A 20,467-nucleotide genomic window follows, 5' to 3' on the forward strand; every position below is an offset into this window, starting at 1 on the left:
GAAATTGCTTTTAGGGGGCATCCAGAGTGTCACATGACCGGATGAGGTAACTATTCTTGTTCTTCTTGTAACTTTCAGGTAGGCTAGAAGCTTTCCGGTGTTTTGCTGCTCGACACAGGTCGACGCAGGTATTGCTGAACGCACGGCAGCATACTGTGAACGCATGTGGTACATAGAACGCACCGCAGCCTACTGTGAACGCATGTGGTACATAGAACGCACAGCAGCATACTGTGAACGCATGTGGTACATAGAACGCACAGCAGCCTACTGTGAACGCATGTGGTACATAGAACGCACAGCAGCCTACTGTGAACGCATGTGGTACATAGAACGCACAGCAGCATACTGTGAACGCATGTGGTACATAGAACGCACAGCAGCATACTGTGAACGCATGTGGTACATAGAACGCACAGCAGCATACTGTGAACGCATGTGGTACATAGAACGCACCGCAGCCTACTGTGAATGCATGTGGTACATAGAACGCACCGCAGCCTACTGTGAATGCATGTGGTACATAGAACGCACCGCAGCCTACTGTGAACGCATGTGGTACATAGAACGCACCGCAGCCTACTGTGAACGGGTGTGGTACATAGAACGCACCGCAGCCTACTGCAGCACCCCTAACTTAGTGTTGCGGACTGCTCCATTGACAATGAATGACTTCCGCTGGAACACAAAGTAACACATTTGGTGGACATGAGGTGTAACGCTTCAAACACACCAACTGTATTAAGGCGCAAAATAGTATGCAGCATCATCTAGATATGTGTGAAACATTCACCTTCTGCTACCATTTCTGTCAACCTGTTTTACGCATACAGTTTGACGCATATGTTCGATATATCCGACGTATGCACCACACAGAACGTATTGCCACTGCCTCTGCAACGCAATGCTGCAAGGCAAACTCGGCGTTCCATAGGAAATGAATGTACTTCTGGTGTACCGAAACACAACGACACAGTCGGTGTCTTCGAAGCGGGGGAGTGAGAGCAGCGTCTGTCCCTCCCGCTCTCCCTCCCTCCACTGAGAAAAGGGAACATATTCTTCCAGCTGATGGCGGAATTCAAGTCACACTGCATTATTTCATGCACCAATTCATGTTGTTACTCCTATGACCAGAGAAAGTGAAATATTCCTTGATATTAAAAAAGACTCAAGCCGCGAATAAAGCAAGATTATCCGAATACTTTGCTAAAGTCATTCATTGCAGCTGCAGTGCTGGTTGAGTGGACGGACCGAAGGCACGTTTTATGTCTTATAAAAGTGTTGAACAAAGTGACAGTGCTGAATAACAACTTAAACATGAACTTACTCATAAAAACAGCAACTATTTGCTGTATTCCTTGGGTCTCTCTCTAGTGATGGTTTTAAACGTTTTGCTATTTCACAGTACCCACTTTTCTGTTCATTCAAGGCTTATTTTTTACAGTCTATGGCTCGAGAAAGCTGTTCAGACACGTGATATGAGATATCTGATTGGCCAGTGGTAGGCCTATGGGTGCACTTGATTTAATCTCTGAGCCTTCTGGGTAGGCAGAGTTCTACCTTCAGACACATTAAATGGTTCAAAATGGGAAAACTTTGCCTTCCCTGTTCTAATTCCTCATTAATTATAATTCCTAATTCTATGGTTATAACTATCTCATGGATGGTAAATCCTTGCATCCATAGCTTTGTAAAGTGGTTACATTGCTCCAGACCCATCAGTTTTTCAAATCCCAGTTTACCCCTTTAAGCATGTGGAACAGCCAGAAGACTCATACAGGTTATGAGAAAAGAGGTTATGATGTTTTTACTAGGGGATAAAGAATCCCATTTACACTACACAATAGCCATAATAACACCTAGTTTGGACACACACACACACCTATTCACACACGCACACACCGACAGGTAAAGGGAATCCAGGCTATGAGATTATACGAGTGGAAATCTTATAGCAGAAAAACAAGGAGCTGTTGTTTAATGGAAACTCAGAAACTCCCAGCAGCCTCTGTTGTGTTGAAAGGCTTTCACCGGCCCTGCAAGAACACACACACTCTCACAAAGGACACACACACACACACACTCTCACAAAGGACACACACACACACACACTCTCACAAAGGACACACACACACACACACGCTCACAAAGGACACACACACACACACACTCTCTCACAAAGGACACACACACACCATCATTCATGGAACAACGGTGCACTGATTGCAGTTGAACAAATATCCTATGACTCTTTGTCAGTGTCATTACGCCTATTCATCATCATCATCAACAACTTAATCGTCACCTTCGTCATCATCATCACCACCATCATCATCATCATCATTACTATCAACATCATCATGCTGAATATATAGAATAGGGCCTATAGTTTGGAGTTACAGATGTATGTGTGTGTGAAAAATCTGACTCATAGACAGAATGTAAAGAGGATTTAACAACCAGAAACAGCCCAGTCTACTGCAGGCAGTGAGTTGTGTAGGCTAGTTAGTACAGTACAACCCTCTGGTTGATCACGACTCTGCTGCAGTCAATACTGCTCTGCCTTTCTGTCTGACGCACAAGCACACACACAAGCACACACAGGCACACACACAAGCACACACACTCACACACACACAAGCACACACAAGCACACACAGGCACACACACACTCACACACACAAGCACACACAGGCACACACACACTTTCACACACACTTTTTCTCCACCATTCTCTCTCTCTTTCTCTCGCTCTCTATTTCTGTCTGTAGGACTCATGAAATGTGTTATGTAATAAAGTCAATGAAGTCAAGTCTCTGACTCTCTGTCCTCTTACTCCCACTCTCTCCTCTTCTGCCCCTAAAGGAGACTCCCACTCTCTCCTCTTCTGCCCCTAAAGGAGACCACACTCTCTCCTCTTCTGCCCCTAAAGGAGACTCCCACTCTCTCCTCTTCTGCCCCTAAAGGAGACCACACTCTCTCCTCTTCTGCCCCTAAAGGAGACCACACTCTCTCCTCTTCTGCCCCTAAAGGAGACCACACTCTCTCCTCTTCTGCCCCTAAAGGAGACTCCCACTCTCTCCTCTTCTGCCCCTAAAGGAGACCACACTATAATACCTCTTCTGCCCCTAAAGGAGACCACACTATAATACCTCTTCTGCCCCTAAAGGAGACCACACTATAATACCTCTTCTGCCCCTAAAGGAGACCACACTATAATACCTCTTCTGCCCCTAAAGACCACACTATAATACCTCTTCTGCCCCTAAAGGAGACCACACTATAATACCTCTTCTGCCCCTAAAGGAGACCACACTATAATACCTCTTCTGCTCCTAAAGGAGACCACACTATAATACCTCTTCTGCCCCTAAAGGAGACCACACTATAATACCTCTTCTGCTCCTAAAGGAGACCACACTATAATACCTCTTCTGCCCCTAAAGGAGACCACACTATAATACCTCTTCTGCCCCTAAAGGAGACCACACTATAATACCTCTTCTGCCCCTAAAGGAGACCACACTATAATACCTCTTCTGCTCCTAAAGGAGACCACACTATAATACCTCTTCTGCCCCTAAAGGAGACCACACTATAATACCTCTTCTGCCCCTAAAGGAGACCACACTATAATACATGATCAAAAATGTTTTTTAATTCATTTCAAAAATATATATTTCACATTAGATTGAGACACACAATTGCTCAACTTCTGCACATTTAGTAGGCTATTAGTAGTGTTCAAGTCCCTGGTGCAGATACTATTCACAGTCATATCTACATTTAGCAGAATGCATTTGTGGAAATCAAACACGATTGTTTTTCCTCGCTCCACACACCCTTATAAACCAGTCCAGTCTGTCTTTGGCTCCTTCACTGAATCTGACACTTCTCCAGCGGCTTGCCCGGCTTCCGTGCGGAGTTGGGGCCGAGGACTTGACGGAGATCAGTGCTGAAACTCGGCCGTCGAGCGAGCGGATACAGCGCCCCACACGGAGCCTTACAACCGGGCGCCTGGCTCCCTCTCCCGGCCACTCTGCCCTCCTTCAGCGCCTGGTACGACCGAATCGAAACTTTGCGGTGCTGCGACGGACTAGTTTCAGTTGGCAACCCGCCCCGTTTAGCCAGAGCCTCGAATACCTCCTCCAGATTAGTGCGGTCTTTGGCGGAGGTCTCGAAGTAGGCGCAGTCCTCACCGAGGGCTCGGAGCACCTCTGCCCGGGAAAGTTCTCTCTCCGCTGGGGACAGGTCCACCTTGTTAGCGCAGACTACCGTGGGGACCCGTGCGCTCTGGCCCGGCCTGGTGGGCTTGAGGAGCTTGGTTTTGGCCGCGAGGATCTCAGTGCGCAGGGCACACACCTCCTCGAAAGAGCTCCGGTCGTCCAGGGTGAAGACCAGAAGGAATATGTCACCTATACAGAACACAGGGGGTGACCGAAATATTATAGCCTATTTTAGCCTATATTTTCATTATAGCCTACATTGTCATATTCTCATTAGCAATTTGAACTGAAGTTCCTTCTGGGATAAAGATTATATTATATTATGTTTTATTATATTCTATATGCTATTCTATCCATACTTCCATATATACGTCCATATACACATATTTATATTCTCTCTCATCGTTTATAAAGCAAGCATGTCCACTTTCACGCACACCACATCTACGCGGAGAGAGAGGCTTATTCATACGTATGTATTTACATCTTTAACCCTGCGATAACAACTACTGTTGAGGCACCTCCAGCACGCTCCAACATAGAGACCATGATAAGGACTCCCGTTATAGCCTACATTCCCGTTACGCACCGGTTAGTATGGAGAGCCTGCGTTTCGCCGGGAAGCTCCTCTCTCCGGAGGCGTCCAGTACGTCGATCTGATACGTCTCCCCGCGGATGTGGAACATTTTCCGGAGGAAATCCTCGGAGGTGGGCTGGTACTCCTCCGCGAAGCCGTCCCAGAGGTACCGTCGCAAGATTGAAGTCTTGCCCACCCCGGGCGCACCCAGAACCACGATGCGCCTGCAGTTCTGCGGCTTGGTGGAGCTCAGCGGGTCCTGCCGAGAGTCCTGGGCGAGCCTTGGGTCGTCCTCGCCGAGCCGGATCTGCCCCTGGAGAACCAGAGCAGATAGCTGGTCCAGTGGCGACCTCTTGCAAGAGTGGCCATCGGAGGGAGGTGGAAGCCAGCTAGCTGTGCTTGGGGACCGCACCACCCTCCCCTTCTTTTCCTGGTGCTTCCACTGAGACGTGACCATTTTAAGGAAACCCATGCTGGCTTTGAGCCCCGGTGAGTTCAGGTGCTGGGTTGCGTTTTTGTATGCCAGCAGGACCTTGGAGGAGCCGGGGCTCAGGGCTCTGGTCCCGGGGAACTGAGAAGGTTCAGCCCGCTGATGGGCGACGGGCATGTTGGTTGTGGTGGTCGGTGGGCTAGTGGAGGGGTTACCTTTTACCTCCATAATGTTGTCTCACTTAAGTGGCATGTGAAATGTAGCCTATAATAGCCTGTAGGGCAGTGTGGATGCCTGGGTGGATCCTGCAATATTCCAAACTGTGAGGTTTGGACACTACATGTGGTCCTCGTGACACCTGTGTGTTTGCGCACATCTAGTCTGTGTGGTACAGAAACAGATGTCTTTTGGTGTTGTTTTTATAGCCATGCATGCGCCTGGCTCGTCCGCGTCACACGGCATGGGTCATCTGCTCGTCTCCCAACAGCTAGTTGCCAGAACTGCTGATTGACAGAAGCGGAGAGATTGTTATGTTCTCCGGGAGAACACCGAGTGTTCGCTGATTCTGGAACAATGGAAGCAGACAGTTCTACTGCAATGTGCACGGCCAAGACAGGAACTCTGGGTTTTTTTTGCGCACGTTGTGGTGGTTGGATAAATTGAGGCTATGGGAGATTGTGATGATCTGGTGTTTTAAATTCAATATCAACATACAAAGAAGCCATATGTATTTGTTTACTGCTGGCACACGGTGACACATCTGGCCTTTAGCCTTTTTGTATGAGCAAAAATAATCCTTACAAGCCTATTCATTATTGGCCAGATCAATGTCATTTTCTTTCCTTTTCATTACATTTTGTGAGGAAATAGTCCAACAAATAAAGGCCTACGGTATTGAGGAACAAAACATGAGAGCACCGTCAATACACACACATATATATATACGAGCATCACCAAAGTGCCATAGTTGCAATGTTATACAAATATTATGTGTTACTGTATGCTGCCTACTGCCTAGAATTAGGCTTGTTTAATTTTCTTCGAGGGAAATTCTCATTCGGCGCTGTTGGATTTGACTGTTGTCCGACAAAAAGTGAGCATCCCTTTAACAGCAACCAAGCGTCCGTTGCCATGGGTACAGCGAGGCAGCGGGGAGAAAGAGACACGAATGACAAGGCTAGATGCTAGCTATCGACAGTTTCCTCAACGACGAAGTTGCTTTTGTATACATTGTATAAATGTCACTGTTTAGGGACAATTGTAACTTTCTTGTCTCCCTGCGTGACACCAATTTACTTTAGCTAAAACGACTTGCTCAGCTGCCGAGTTGACTAACTAGCTAGGTTACAACTAACTAACGTTACCTTAGCTAGCCTAAGCATTGAAATGGCAAGTCTAGGCAAATCCACTGGCAAAACTCCCAAAAAGGAGGCGAGACCTCGGACCCCGCCAGGTATGTAGAATATAGCTAGCTAACATAGCTGTTATACTATTAGCTAGCTAACTAAACACACACACACTTAACATTATAATCTTGACGCCTCCCGTTCTTCCTCTGTCTGTTCGTTAACGTTAGTCCATACGTGTGTGTTTGTGTGTGTGGGGGGGGGGGGGGGGGGGGGGTGTAGCAGGGCGGGTAGATAGTCATGAATCATGTATGAAACGAGAATTTGTTCTCAGTCAACTTACCTGGTAAAATAAGTGTGAAATCAAATTAAAATTAAAGAGAGGGAGAAAGAAGAGAGAAAGGAACAAGACCTCCAAGGACACAGTGACATCTAATTTCCTGTCTTTACTCTGTAAAAGAGACATTCTCAAGGCATAGGTGTGTATTTGTTTACGTGGGGCTCTGTTGTTGTGTGTGTGTGTTTATTGTGTGTGTGTTTATTGATGTGTGTGTGTGTGTACATAAACAGGACACAGTCACAAAAGAGAGTGCATGTGGAGCCTCAGTGTCCCCGTTGCCTTCCATTGTGTGCCAAGGTCACCCACTATGAAGGATGAGACTCCTGCAGTTTTTCTTTTATCCCTTCTGTGGCCTTCTCTCACTCTCCGCAAGGTGCTACCCTCCTCTGAAAACCACACAGAATGTGCTGAGCCTCAGAACAGGTGGCAGGGAGAGGGGGGGGGGGGGGTAGAAAAGGATAGAAAAGCAAAAGGTAGAGAAGCAAAAGTTGTGGTCATGGTAATCAGGGACAGACTCAAAAGATGAGCGGTGGGCTGTGTGGGGGCCATGGTAACCAGGAACAGACTCAAAAGATGAGCGGTGGGTTGTGTGGTGGTCATGGTAACCAGGAACAGACTCAAAAGATAAGCGGTGGGTTGTGTGGTGGTCATGGTAACCAGGGACAGACTCAAAAGATGAGCGGTGGGTTGTGTGGGGGTCATGGTAACCAGGGACAGACTCAAAAGATGAGCTGTGGGTTGTGTGGTGGTCATGGTAACCAGGGACAGACTCAAAAGATGAGCTGTGGGTTGTGTGGTGGTCATGGTAACCAGGGACAGACTCAAAAGATGAGCGGTGGGTTGTGTGGTGGTCATGGTAACCCGGGACAGACTCAAAAGATGAGCTGTGGGTTGTGTGGTGGGCATGGTAACCAGGGACAGACTCAAAAGATAAGCTGTGGGTTGTGTGGTGGTCAGGGTAACCAGGGACAGACTCAAAAGATAAGCTGTGGGTTGTGTGGTGGTCATGGTAACCAGGGACAGACTCAAAAGATGAGCGGTGGGTTGTGTGGTGGTCATGGTAACCAGGGACAGACTCAAAAGATAAGCTGTGGGTTGTGTGGTGGTCATGGTAACCAGGGACAGACTCAAAAGATGAGCGGTGGGTTGTGTGGTGGTCATGGTAACCAGGGAAAGACTAAAAAGATAAGCGGTGGGTTGTGTGGTGGTCATGGTAACCAGGGACAGACTCAAAAGATGAGCTGTGGGTTGTGTGGTGGTCATGGTAACCAGGGACAGACTCAAAAGATGAGCTGTGGGTTGTGTGGTGGTCATGGTAACCAGGGACAGACTCAAAAGATAAGCGGTGGGTTGTGTGGTGGTCATGGTAACCAGGGACAGACTCTGTTGCAGTTGGAGCGCTGAGGACGAACAGAATTGCATAACTATGTGTGTGTGTGAATATTCTGCTCCTCTCTTTCTCTCAATGTCAGGAGGTCAGTGAGTGATGTAACAACAGCTTTGCTAGCAGCAAATCATGGTATACATTTCAGATGTAGCCTGGTCTATGGGTTAGTGTTTGTTAAGCCTGGTCTATGGGTTAGTGTTTGTTAAGCCTGGTCTATGGGTTAGTGTTTGTTAAGCCTGGTCTATGGGTTAGTGTTTGTTAAGCTTGGTCTATGGGTTAGTGTTTGTTAAGCCTGGTCTATGGGTTAGTGTTTGTTAAGCCTGGTCTATGGGTTAGTGTTTGTTAAGCCTGGTCTATGGGTTAGTGTTTGTTAAGCCTGGTCTATGGGTTAGTGTTTGTTAAGCCTGGTCTATGGGTTAGTGTTTGTTAAGTCTGGTCTATGGGTTAGTGTTTGTTAAGCCTGGTCTATGGGTTAGTGTTTGTTAAGCCTGGTCTATGGTTTAGTGTTTGTTAAGCCTGATGCCGTTGGTTCAGTAGTTGGCTGTGTGTGTCATCACTGGAAACGTGGTTTTCCCCATATGAGTGCAAGCCAAAACAAATAGATTCAGAAATGGGGAAGCTTGGTTTATTATTCAGAATTTGAACAGGTGCCATGTTGGCCCCATGTGCTTGGAATGAAACAGTTGGTTCTCTCCTCTCCTCATCCTGTCCTCTCGTCTCCAGAGAAGAAACGTCTGAAAGTGTCAGAGGATTTCTCGTCGTGTCTGAGTGAAGAGCAGCCTCAGAGCCCCACTCTTAAAGGAGAGGACATCCAGGCCCTGGCCATCAGACCTGAGGACCTGGAGAAGGTGTGTGTGTGCATGTGTACATAATGTGTGTGTGTGTATGTGTGTGTGTGTGTGTGTGTGTACGTGTGTGTACATAATGTGTGTGTGTGTGTACATAATGTGTGTGTGTGTGTGTACGTAACGTGTGTGTATGCATACATAATAGTAAGGGGATACGTAGTCAGTTGCACAACTGAATGCATTCAACCAAAATGTGTCTTCCTCATTTAACCCAACCCCTCTGAATGAGAGAGGTGCGGGGGAGGGGGGCTGCCTTAATCCAGGTCCACGTCATCAGCGCCGGGGGAGCAGTTCATGTTGGAGATTAACTGGGCAGATTTATCCACCTTGCTGGCTCGCGGTTCGCAGAAGCAACCTTATAGTGACTGTCCCAGCGCTGTAATCGCAAGGCTACCTGCCACTCTTGTGTGTGTGTGTGTGTGTGTGTGTGTGTGTGGTGTGTGTGTGTGTGTGTGTGTGTGTGTGTGTGTGTGTGTGTGTGTGTGTGTGTGTGTGTGTGTGTGTGTGTGTGTACGTCCATAGTTGCGGGTGCCCCAGCCCCCTAAAGAACCCCAGAAGCCTGCAGCAGTGACCCGAGTGCTGGTGCGTAAGACCCGCCCACTTGATGACATCAGAAAGGGGGTGAGGGTAGCGGTGGCCCGCCCCCTGGCCCAGGACACCACCACACAGCCACTGGACTACACAGGTGAGCTGGCTACACTGCCCCTTCTGGCCAGAGGTGTGAGGTACAGGTGGGGTGTATCACGGTTGTGGTCACACAACACAATACAGTGGTCACCATTCTTGGTCCTAGAGAGCTACCGGGCTGTGTGGGATTCTCAAGCCCGGGATTAGTTCAATCAGGTGTGTGGGATTCTCAAGACCATGATTAGTTCAATCAGGTGTGTGGGATTCTCAATTCTCAAGCCACCTGGGTACACTGCAGCATCCACAGAGAGGCTCTTGCTGCCTAGGGAATGCCTGACAGCTTGAAAGACGTGTTGGACACTACAGTGAAAATGGTTAACTTTGTTAAAGCAAGGCCCCTGAACTCTCGTGTATTTTCTGCATTATGCAATGGTATGGGCAGCGACCATGTAACGCTTTTACAACATACAGAAGTGCGCTGGTTATCAAGTGGCAAAGTATTGACACTTATTTTTGAATTGAGAGACGAGCTTAAAGTCTTCATTACTGACCATATTTTCACTAGTCTGACCACTTGTATGATGATGAGTTTCTCACACGACTGGCCTATCTGGGGGATGTTTTTTCTCACCTGAATGATCTGAATCTAGGATTACAGGGACTCTCCGCAACTATGTTCAATGTGCGGGACAAAATTGAGGCTATGATTAAGAAGTTGGAGCTCGTCTCTGTCTGCATTAACAAGGACAACACACAGGTCTTTCCATTATTGTATAATTTTTAGTGTGCAAATGAACTCAAGCTTACGGACAATGTCAAATGTAATATAACGAAGCACCTGAGTGAGCTGGGTGCGCATTTACGCAGGTACTTTCCCTAAACGGATGACACAAACAACTGGATTCGTTATCCCTTTCATGCCCTGCCTACAGTCAATCAATCAATCAAATGTATTTATATAGCCTTTCTTACATCAGCTGATATCTCAAAATGCTGTACAGAAACCCAGCCTAAAACCCCAAACAGCAAGCAATGCAGGTGTAGAAGCATGGTGGCTAGGAAAAACTCCCTAGAAAGGCCAAAACCTAGGAAGAAACCTAGAGAGGAACCAGGCTATGAGGGGTGGCCAGTCCTCTTCTGGCTGTGCCGGGTGGAGATTATAACAGAACATGGCCAAGATGTTCAAATGTTCATAGATGACCAGCATGGTCAAATAATACTTACCGATATCTGAACAAAAGAGCCTCATCGAAATTGCAACAAATCTGTGAAAATTGAATTGAATCAGAAGCCACTGCCAGATTTCTGGATTGGGCTGCGCTCAGAGTATCCTGCCTTGGCAAATTGTGCTGTTAAGACACTGATGCCCTTTGCAACCACGTACCTATGTGAGTGTGGATTCTCGGCCCTCACTAGCATGAAAACTAAATACAGGAACAGACTGTGGGTGGAAAATGATTTAAGACTGAGAGTCTCTCCAATACAACCCAACATTGCAGAGTTATGTGCATCCTTTCAAGCACACCCTTCTCAACCTGTGGTGAGTTATTCACAATTTTCGATTAACAAAAAAGGTTTTATATGTAAGATGGTTGAATAAAGAGCAAAAGTATTGATTATTATTATATTATTATTTGTGCCCTGGTCCTATAAGAGCTCTTTGTCACTTCCCACGAGCCGGGTTGTGACAAAAACTCTTCTTATGTTTAATAAATGTATTGTATAGTGTGTGTGTGGCAGGCTAACAATGATGGCAAAAAACAACATTTGAGAGTGCGCTGACCCTGGTGCTAGAGGGGGTACAGCTGGAGGTTGAGTGTTTGAAGGGGTACGGGACTATGAAACGGTTGGGAACCACTGGTGAAGACAAACAAGGAAAGGGGCTCAGAAACGAATGTCGAAAATCCACTTCGCCTTTATATTCATGTACAGTTCATCTGTTTTGACAGTTCTTTAGTCACCTAGACTGTTATCATTCATCCTCATGCTGTATAGAACTATTGGTGCTGTCTGTTGTTATGTTGTGTGCTCTTCAGGGGAGGCTGCTGAGGGGAGGACGGCTCATAATAATGACTGGAAGGGAGTCACTAGAATGCTATCAAACATGTAAAAGATGTGGTTGATGCCATTCCATTGACTCCATTCCAGCCATTATTATGAGCCGTCCTCCCCTCAGCAGCCTCCACTGGTGCTCTTCTATGTTGTATATCTACTCTCCTGCCTACATAATGGCCCCCCGTGGGATGAATCGAGTATTTAGAATCTGAATAGTGTTTAGTTCATGGAGAGGTGATGTTGTGGTGATGTTGTGGTGTGGTTTTGTCAGGACCGGGGGGATGAATCAAGTATTTAGAATCTGAATAGTGTTTAGTTCATGGAGAGGTGATGTTGTGGTGATGTTGTGGTGTGGTTTTGTCAGGACCGGGGGGATGAATCAAGTATTTAGAATCTGAATAGTGTTTAGTTCATGGAGAGGTGATGTTGTGGTGATGTTGTGGTGTGGTTTTGTCAGGACCGGGAGGATGAATCAAGTATTTAGAATCTGAATAGTGTTTAGTTCATGGAGAGGTGATGTTGTGGTGTGGTTTTGTCAGGACCGGGGGGATGAATCAAGTATTTAGAATCTGAATAGTGTTTAGTTCATGGAGAGGTGATGTTGTGGTGATGTTGTGGTGTGGTTTTGTCAGGACCGGGGGGATGAATCAAGTATTTAGAATCTGAATAGTGTTTAGTTCATGGAGAGGTAATGTTGTGTTGATGTTGTGGTTTTGTCAGGACCGGGGGGACCTCGCTTCGATGCCCAGGGGATGGTCCTCCCCCACAGCATTCTGGGTAGTCTGGAGGACTTCAGGACAGAGATGCAGGCCAGGGGAGAGACTGAGGTGAGAGAAGATACCATGGTTGAAAATCCCTTATAACAAATATAATGATTTTGGTTATAATGCTCTTCAATCAATGACAATGTTTCTCTCTCTCTCTTTCTATCCAGCTCTCTGATGGGTTCTGACTCTAAACTTGAAATATTGTTAAGCTTTCCCTCCCCTGTATCTCTCTCTCCAGCTGGTGAGGAGGGTGCCAGCCCCTCAGAGAGCCGTCTTCCAGGTGTTGGGGGGTCAGAGGGGTGCAGAGAGACCCCCTCCAGTCCCCAGGGGTCAGAGAGACGTCCAGAGCCACGCCCTGCAGCACTGGCACACACACATGACCCAGAGACGACACCAGCAGGACCTTATCTCCAGTAGGTCTAGCAGAACTACAACTACCACATAAAGGACTACAACTACCATCAACATTCTCTCTCTTTCTCTTTTCTCTCTCTTTTCTCTCTCTCTCTTCTCTCTTCTCTCTTTCTTCTCTCCTCTCTCTCTCTCTCTAGACCTGCTCCAGAAGCCAGTAGAGAGGCTGTTGATGAACCAGTCCAACCGTTTCAGAGAGACTCAGGAGCAGAGAGAACTGATCACCCGAGGCCTGCCAGCCTTACACTCTGGACAGGTAGGAGTCACCTGGAGGGGGGTGTCTATTGCTACTCTAGCCATTTAGAACTAACCTGTGTGTGTGTTGCCAGGGTTACCGTGTAGGCAGTGAGTTCTGGAGCCTCCCTCAGAGGTTTGGTGATGAGCTGAGTGGTATCTCAGCCACCCTGACCCAGACACAGAGAGGACAGCAGGAACCTGTCACACACATCGCACAGCCACACAGCATCCGCATGGAGTCAGGTAAACACATACACACATCTCACAGCCACACAGCATCCACATGGAGTCAGGTAAACACATACACACATCACACAGCATCCACATGGAGTCAGGTAAACACACACACAGCATCCACATGGAGTCAGGTAAACACACACACAGCATCCACATGGAGTCAGGTAAACACATACACACATCTCACAGCCACACAGCATCCACATGGAGTCAGGTAAACACATACACACATCAACACACACAGCATCCACATGGAGTCAGGTAAACACATACACACATCTCACAGCCACACAGCATCCACATGGAGTCAGGTAAACACACACACAGCATCCACATGGAGTCAGGTAAACACATACAGACATCTCACACCCACACAGCATCCACATGGAGTCAGGTAAACACATACACACATCTCACAGCATCCACATGGAGTCAGGTAAACACATACACACATCTCACAGCATCCACATGGAGTCAGGTAAACACAAACACACATCTCACAGCCACACAGCATCCACATGGAGTCAGGTAAACACATACACACATCTCACAGCATCCACATGGAGTCAGGTAAACACATACACACATCTCACATACACACAGCATCCACATGGAGTCAGGTAAACACATACACACATCACACAGCATCCACATGGAGTCAGTTAAACACATACAGACATCTCACAGCCACACAGCATCCACATGGAGTCAGGTAAACACATACAGAATTAATGCAAATACACACACCCACACGAATGAACACAAACCAAAAACAGACACACACACACACACACACACACATATGAATGCACTCATGCACACCCACACGAATGAACACAAACCAAAAACAGACACACACACACACACACACACATATGAATGAACGCACACACACAGACAGTTTCTAAAATGAAGAACCCCTCATTGTGTGTTGTAGGTAATGTTCTCCCAGAGACGTGTGGTTCAGCCAGCAGGACCTGGGACCAGAGTCTCTACCTGCAGCACCGACGACATGAGCTCAGAGATGTTCTCAAAGACCTGGACTTCAACCAGCCTGTAATACACACACACACACACACACACACACACACACACACACACACACACACACACACACACACACACACACACACACACACACACACACACACACACAACACAACACACAACACACCGACGACATGAGCTCAGAGATGTTCTCAAAGACCTGGACTTCAACCAGCCTGTAAGACTCACACACACACACACACACACACACACGCACGGCATGGCGCCACACAACAACACGCACAGAATTCCACGTTTGTCCACAGGGGGATAAACAGATCTTTGTTCGGTTAAGTTGAGTCATTCCTTCTGAATGGTTAAGGTAAGGATTAAGGTTTGGGGACATGGACACACACACATCTACCACATAACTTTGACGTCACTACGCTACGACAACTCTAAAACATAAAATACTCTCTACCTCACTCCACAATACTGTCTACCTCACTCCACAATACTGTCTATCTCACTCCACAATAATGTCTACCTCACTCCACAATACTGTCTACCTCACTCCACAATACTGTCTACCTCACTCCACAATACTGTCTACCTCACTCCACAATAATGTCCACCTCACTCCACAATACTCTATACCTCATCTTGGCAATACTCTTTCATTCACTCCACAATACTATTTACCTCACTCCACAATACTATTTACCTCACTCCACAATACTGTCTATCTCACTCCACAATACTGTCTACCTCACTCCACAATACTGTCTACCTCACTCCACCATACTTTATACCTCACTCCACAATACTATTTACCTCACTCCACAATACTATTTACCTCACTCCACACTACTGTTTACCTCACTTCACAATACTGTCTACCTCACTCCACAATACTTTATACCTCACTCCACAATACTTTATACCTCACCCCACAATACGTTCTACCTCACTCCACAATACTGTCTCCCTCACTCCACAATACGTTATACCTCACTCCACAATACTGTCTCCCTCACTCCACAATACTGTCTACCTCACTCCACAATACTTTATACCTCACTCCACAATACTGTCTACCTCACTCCACAATACTGTCCACCTCACTCCACAATACTCTATACCTCACTCCACACTACTGTCTACCTCACTCCATAATACTGTCTACCTCACTCCACAATACTGTCTACCTCACTCCACAATAATGTCTCCCTCACTCCACAATACTGTCTCCCTCACTCCACAAAACTTTATAACTCACTCCACAATACTTTATACCTCACCCCACAATACATTCTACCTCACGCCACAATAATCTCTACCTCACTCCACAATACGTTATACCTCACTCCACAATACGTTCTACCTTACCCCACAATACGTTCTACCTCACGCCACAATACTGTCTACCTCACTCCACAATACTTTATAACTCACTCCACAATACTGTCTCCCTCACTCCACAATACTGTCTCCCTCACTCCACAATACGTTATACCTCACTCCACAATACTTTATACCTCACTCCACAATAATCTCTTCCTCACTTCACAATACTTTATACCTCACTCCACAATACTGTCTCCCTCACTCCACAATACTGTCTACCTCACTCCACAATACTGTCTCCCTCACTCCACAATACTGTCTACCTGACTCCACAATACTGTCTCCCTCACTCCACAATACTTTATACCTCACTCCACAATACTTTATACCTCACTCCACAATACGCTCTACCTCACTCCACAATACTTTATAACTCACTCCACAATACTGTCTCCCTCACTCCACAAAACTTTATACCTCACTCCACAATACTGTCTCCCTCACTCCACAATACTGTCTACCTCACTCCACAAAACTTTATAACTCACTCCACAATAATCTCTACCTCACTCCACAATACTGTCTCCCTCACTCCACAATACTGTCTCCCTCACTCCACAATACTCTCTACCTCACTCCACAATACTCCTGCTAGCTGAATAAGTTTTGCCTCACTATAAATACAGTGTTAATTTATTTCCACTTCAAAGACCTTCCAACACCTACACACCACTAGATAGCCTCCTGTAACCATTCCACCTCTTCTACAAACCCCCATCCGTCCCTGTTCCCTCCCCGCTCAGGGTGAGCTGCCCTAACTCTTGATGTCCTCAATAAGTTGAATGACAGTGTACCAGTTAACAGAGAGAGAGGCACACTGTGTGTCTGATGTGGATGTCCTGTACACTCCTGATCCATTCAGAGTATGACACACACACACACACAACTGGTACGGTTAATGAAGCGTGTACCCAGTGCCTGCCCAGACATAGAGTGCCAGTGTTCAGGTCTGGTGGATTGGAACCCCAGAGGACATGACCAGTCCTGTTCTACTGTTCTACAACATAACAATAACCCTGTCACTGAGACAGTCCTGTTCTATAACATAACAATAACCCTATCACTGAGACAGTCCTGTTCTACAACATAACAATAACCCTATCACTGAGACAGTCCTGTTCTACAACATAACAATAACCCTGTCACTGAGACAGTCCTGTTCTACTGTTCTACAACATAACAATAACACTGTCACTGAGACAGTCCTGTTCTATAACATAACAATAACACTATCACTGAGACAGTCCTGTTCTATAACATAACAATAACCCTATCACTGAGACAGTCCTGTTCTACAACATAACAATAACCCTATCACTGAGAGAGTCCTGTTCTACTGTTCTACAACATAACAATAACCCTGTCACTGAGACAGTCCTGTTCTATAACATAACAATAACCATATCACTGAGACAGTCCTGTTCTATAACATAACAATAACCCTGTCACTGAGACAGTCCTGTTCTATAACATAACAATAACCCTGTCACTGAGACAGTCCTGTTCTATAACATAACAATAACCCTATCACTGACAGTCCTGTTCTACAACATAACAATAACACTATCACTGAGACAGTCCTGTTCTACAACATAACAATAACCCTATCACTGAGACAGTCCTGTTCTACAACATAACAATAACACTATCACTGAGACAGTCCTGTTCTATAACATAACAATAACCCTGTCACTGAGACAGTCCTGTTCTATAACATAACAATAACCCTATCACTGAGACAGTCCTGTTCTACTGTTCTACAGCATAACAATAACACTGTCACTGAGAGAGACCTGTTCTACTGTTCTACAACATAACAATAACCCTATCACTGAGGCAGTCCTGTTCTACAACATAACAATAACCCTATCACTGAGGCAGTCCTGTTCTACAACATAACAATAACCCTATCACTGAGGCAGTCCTGTTCTACAACATAACAATAACCCTATCACTGAGGCAGTCCTGTTCTACTGTTCTACAACATAACAATAACCCTGTCACTGAGACAGTCCTGTTCTATAACATAACAATAACCCTATCACTGAGACAGTCCTGTTCTACAACATAACAATAACACTATCACTGAGACAGTCCTGTTCTACAACATAACAATAACCCTATCACTGAGACAGTCCTGTTCTATAACATAACAATAACCCTGTCACTGAGACAGTCCTGTTCTATAACATAACAATAACCCTATCACTGACAGTCCTGTTCTACAACATAACAATAACACTATCACTGAGACAGTCCTGTTCTACAACATAACAATAACCCTATCACTGAGACAGTCCTGTTCTACAACATAACAATAACCCTATCACTGAGATAGTCCTGTTCTACTGTTCTACAACATAACAATAACACTATCACTGAGACAGTCCTGTTCTATAACATAACAATAACCCTATCACTGAGACAGTCCTGTTCTATAACATAACAATAACCCTATCACTGAGACAGTCCTGTTCTATAACATAACAATAACCCTGTCACTGAGACAGTCCTGTTCTATAACATAACAATAACCCTGTCACTGAGACAGTCCTGTTCTACAACATAACAATAACCCTGTCACTGAGACAGTCCTGTTCTATAACATAACAATAACCCTGTCACTGAGACAGTCCTGTTCTATAACATAACAATAACCCTGTCACTGAGACAGTCCTGTTCTATAACATAACAATAACCCTATCACTGAGACAGTCCTGTTCTATAACATAACAATAACCCTGTCACTGAGACAGTCCTGTTCTACAACATAACAATAACCCTGTCACTGAGATAGTCCTGTTCTACTGTTCTACAACATAACAATAACCCTATCACTGAGAGAGTCCTGTTCTATAACATAACAATAACCCTGTCACTGAGACAGTCCTGTTCTACTGTTCTATAACATAACAATAACCCTGTCACTGAGACAGTCCTGTTCTATAACATAACAATAACCCTGTCACTGAGACAGTCCTGTTCTATAACATAACAATAACCCTGTCACTGAGACAGTCCTGTTCTACTGTTCTATAACATAACAATAACCCTGTCACTGAGACAGTCCTGTTCTATAACATAACAATAACCCTGTCACTGAGACAGTCCTGTTCTACAACATAACAATAACACTATCACTGAGAGAGACCTGGGGAACCGTCAGACACACACACTGGTCCATAAACACACACTAGCACACGTAATACACATCCATACAACAGACACCCACAGCTTTGTCTCTCCTCACACTCTGTGCATAGTCATTGTCATTTAGACCTGATTAGCAGCTTAAGTAACAGGCACTTATTATGGGGGAGTTCATTCATACACACAGAAACACACACACACACACACAGACACACATAGACACACACACACACTCATTAATAATGAGAATGTTCTGGTCTGGCGGTGGTGTGTGTTGTGTGTTTGTTTGTGTGTTTGTGTTCATTCACGTGTGTGGATGTCAGTGTGGTCTGACATGTGTCCAGAGAAACAGACAGACAGAATGTCCTGTCAGATAGATGATGGAGACAGAGAGAGAGAGAGAAAGAGAGAGAGAGTTGAGTATAGATTGGGAGGGAAAAAGATAAATGGTCAGAAAGAAACAGAGACTGCATATTGAGACGGCTGAAGACAGTGGGTAGAAACAGAGACTACATATTGAGACGGCTGAAGACAGTGGGTAGAAACAGAGACTACATATTGAGACAGCTGAAGACAGTGGGTAGAAACAGAGACTACATATTGAGACGGCTGAAGACAGTGGGTAGAAACAGAGACTACATATTGAGACGGCTGAAGACAGTGGGTAGAAACAGAGACTACATATTGAGACGGCTGAAGACAGTGGGTAGAAACAGAGACTACATATTGAGACGGTTGAAGACAGTGAGTAGAAACAGAGACTACATATTGAGACGGCTGAAGACAGTGGGTAGAAACAGAGACTACATATTGAGACGGCTGAAGACAGTGGGTAGAAACAGAGACTACATATTGATATGACTGAAGACAGTGGGTAGAAACAGAGACTACATATTGAGACGGCTGAAGACAGTGGGTAGAAACAGAGACTACATATTGAGACGGTTGAAGACAGTGAGTAGAAACAGAGACTACATATTGAGACGGCTGAAGACAGTGGGTAGAAACAGAGACTACATATTGAGACGGCTGAAGACAGTGGGTAGAAACAGAGACTACATATTGAGACGGCTGAAGACAGTGGGTAGAAACAGAGACTACATATTGAGACAGCTGCAGACAGTGGGTAGAAACAGAGACTACATATTGAGACGGCTGAAGACAGTGGGTAGAAACAGAGACTACATATTGAGACGGCTGAAGACAGTGGGTAGAAACAGAGACTACATATTGAGATGGCTGAAGACAGTGGGTAGAAACAGAGACTACATATTGAGACGGCTGAAGACAGTGGGTAGAAACAGAGACTACATGATGAGACGGCTGAAGACAGTGGGTAGAAACAGAGACTACATATTGAGACGGCTGAAGACAGTGGGTAGAAACAGAGACTACATATTGAGACGGCTGAAGACAGTGGGTAGAAACAGAGACT

General features: G+C 45.7%; 2 protein-coding genes across 3 annotated transcripts in view; one reads left to right on the forward strand and one right to left on the reverse strand.

Moving 5' to 3' along the window:
• Positions 1 to 3,638: 3,638 nt before the first annotated feature.
• Positions 3,639 to 5,614, reverse strand: rasd2b (RASD family member 2b). Its single transcript, XM_071390016.1, has 2 exons — positions 4,816 to 5,614; positions 3,639 to 4,415 (listed from the first exon to the last, which is right to left on the reverse strand). The coding sequence occupies exons 1-2, from the start codon at positions 5,459 to 5,461 to the stop codon at positions 3,877 to 3,879; spliced, it is 1,185 nt and encodes a 394-aa protein (XP_071246117.1). The 5' UTR covers positions 5,462 to 5,614; the 3' UTR covers positions 3,639 to 3,876.
• Positions 5,615 to 5,764: 150 nt separating this feature from the next.
• The window catches only part of mycbpap (mycbp associated protein), a 49,146-nt gene continuing 34,443 nt past the window's right edge, over positions 5,765 to 20,467 (forward strand). For both annotated transcript variants that reach the window (XM_071390010.1, XM_071390011.1), the window contains exons 1-8: positions 5,765 to 6,686; positions 9,030 to 9,154; positions 9,677 to 9,839; positions 12,557 to 12,663; positions 12,842 to 13,016; positions 13,155 to 13,270; positions 13,344 to 13,494; positions 14,426 to 14,544. In XM_071390010.1, the coding sequence (XP_071246111.1) occupies positions 6,620 to 6,686; positions 9,030 to 9,154; positions 9,677 to 9,839; positions 12,557 to 12,663; positions 12,842 to 13,016; positions 13,155 to 13,270; positions 13,344 to 13,494; positions 14,426 to 14,544 (1,023 nt within the window). In that variant the 5' untranslated portion in view covers positions 5,765 to 6,619. The remainder of the gene's footprint in view (positions 6,687 to 9,029; positions 9,155 to 9,676; positions 9,840 to 12,556; positions 12,664 to 12,841; positions 13,017 to 13,154; positions 13,271 to 13,343; positions 13,495 to 14,425; positions 14,545 to 20,467) is intronic.

This window comes from Salvelinus alpinus, chromosome 2 (genome assembly GCF_045679555.1).
Source record: "Salvelinus alpinus chromosome 2, SLU_Salpinus.1, whole genome shotgun sequence".
Lineage (NCBI taxonomy): Eukaryota > Metazoa > Chordata > Actinopteri > Salmoniformes > Salmonidae > Salvelinus > Salvelinus alpinus.

Bases quoted from the DNA above. Each gene is read 5' to 3' on its own strand.
- rasd2b (XM_071390016.1), bottom strand. From the start codon at position 5,461: ATGGAGGTAAAAGGTAACCCCTCCACTAGCCCACCGACCACCACAACC. The intron at 4,416-4,815 runs GTGCGTAACGGG...TGTTCTGTATAG, and splicing joins CAGGCTCTCCATACTAACCG to GTGACATATTCCTTCTGGTC.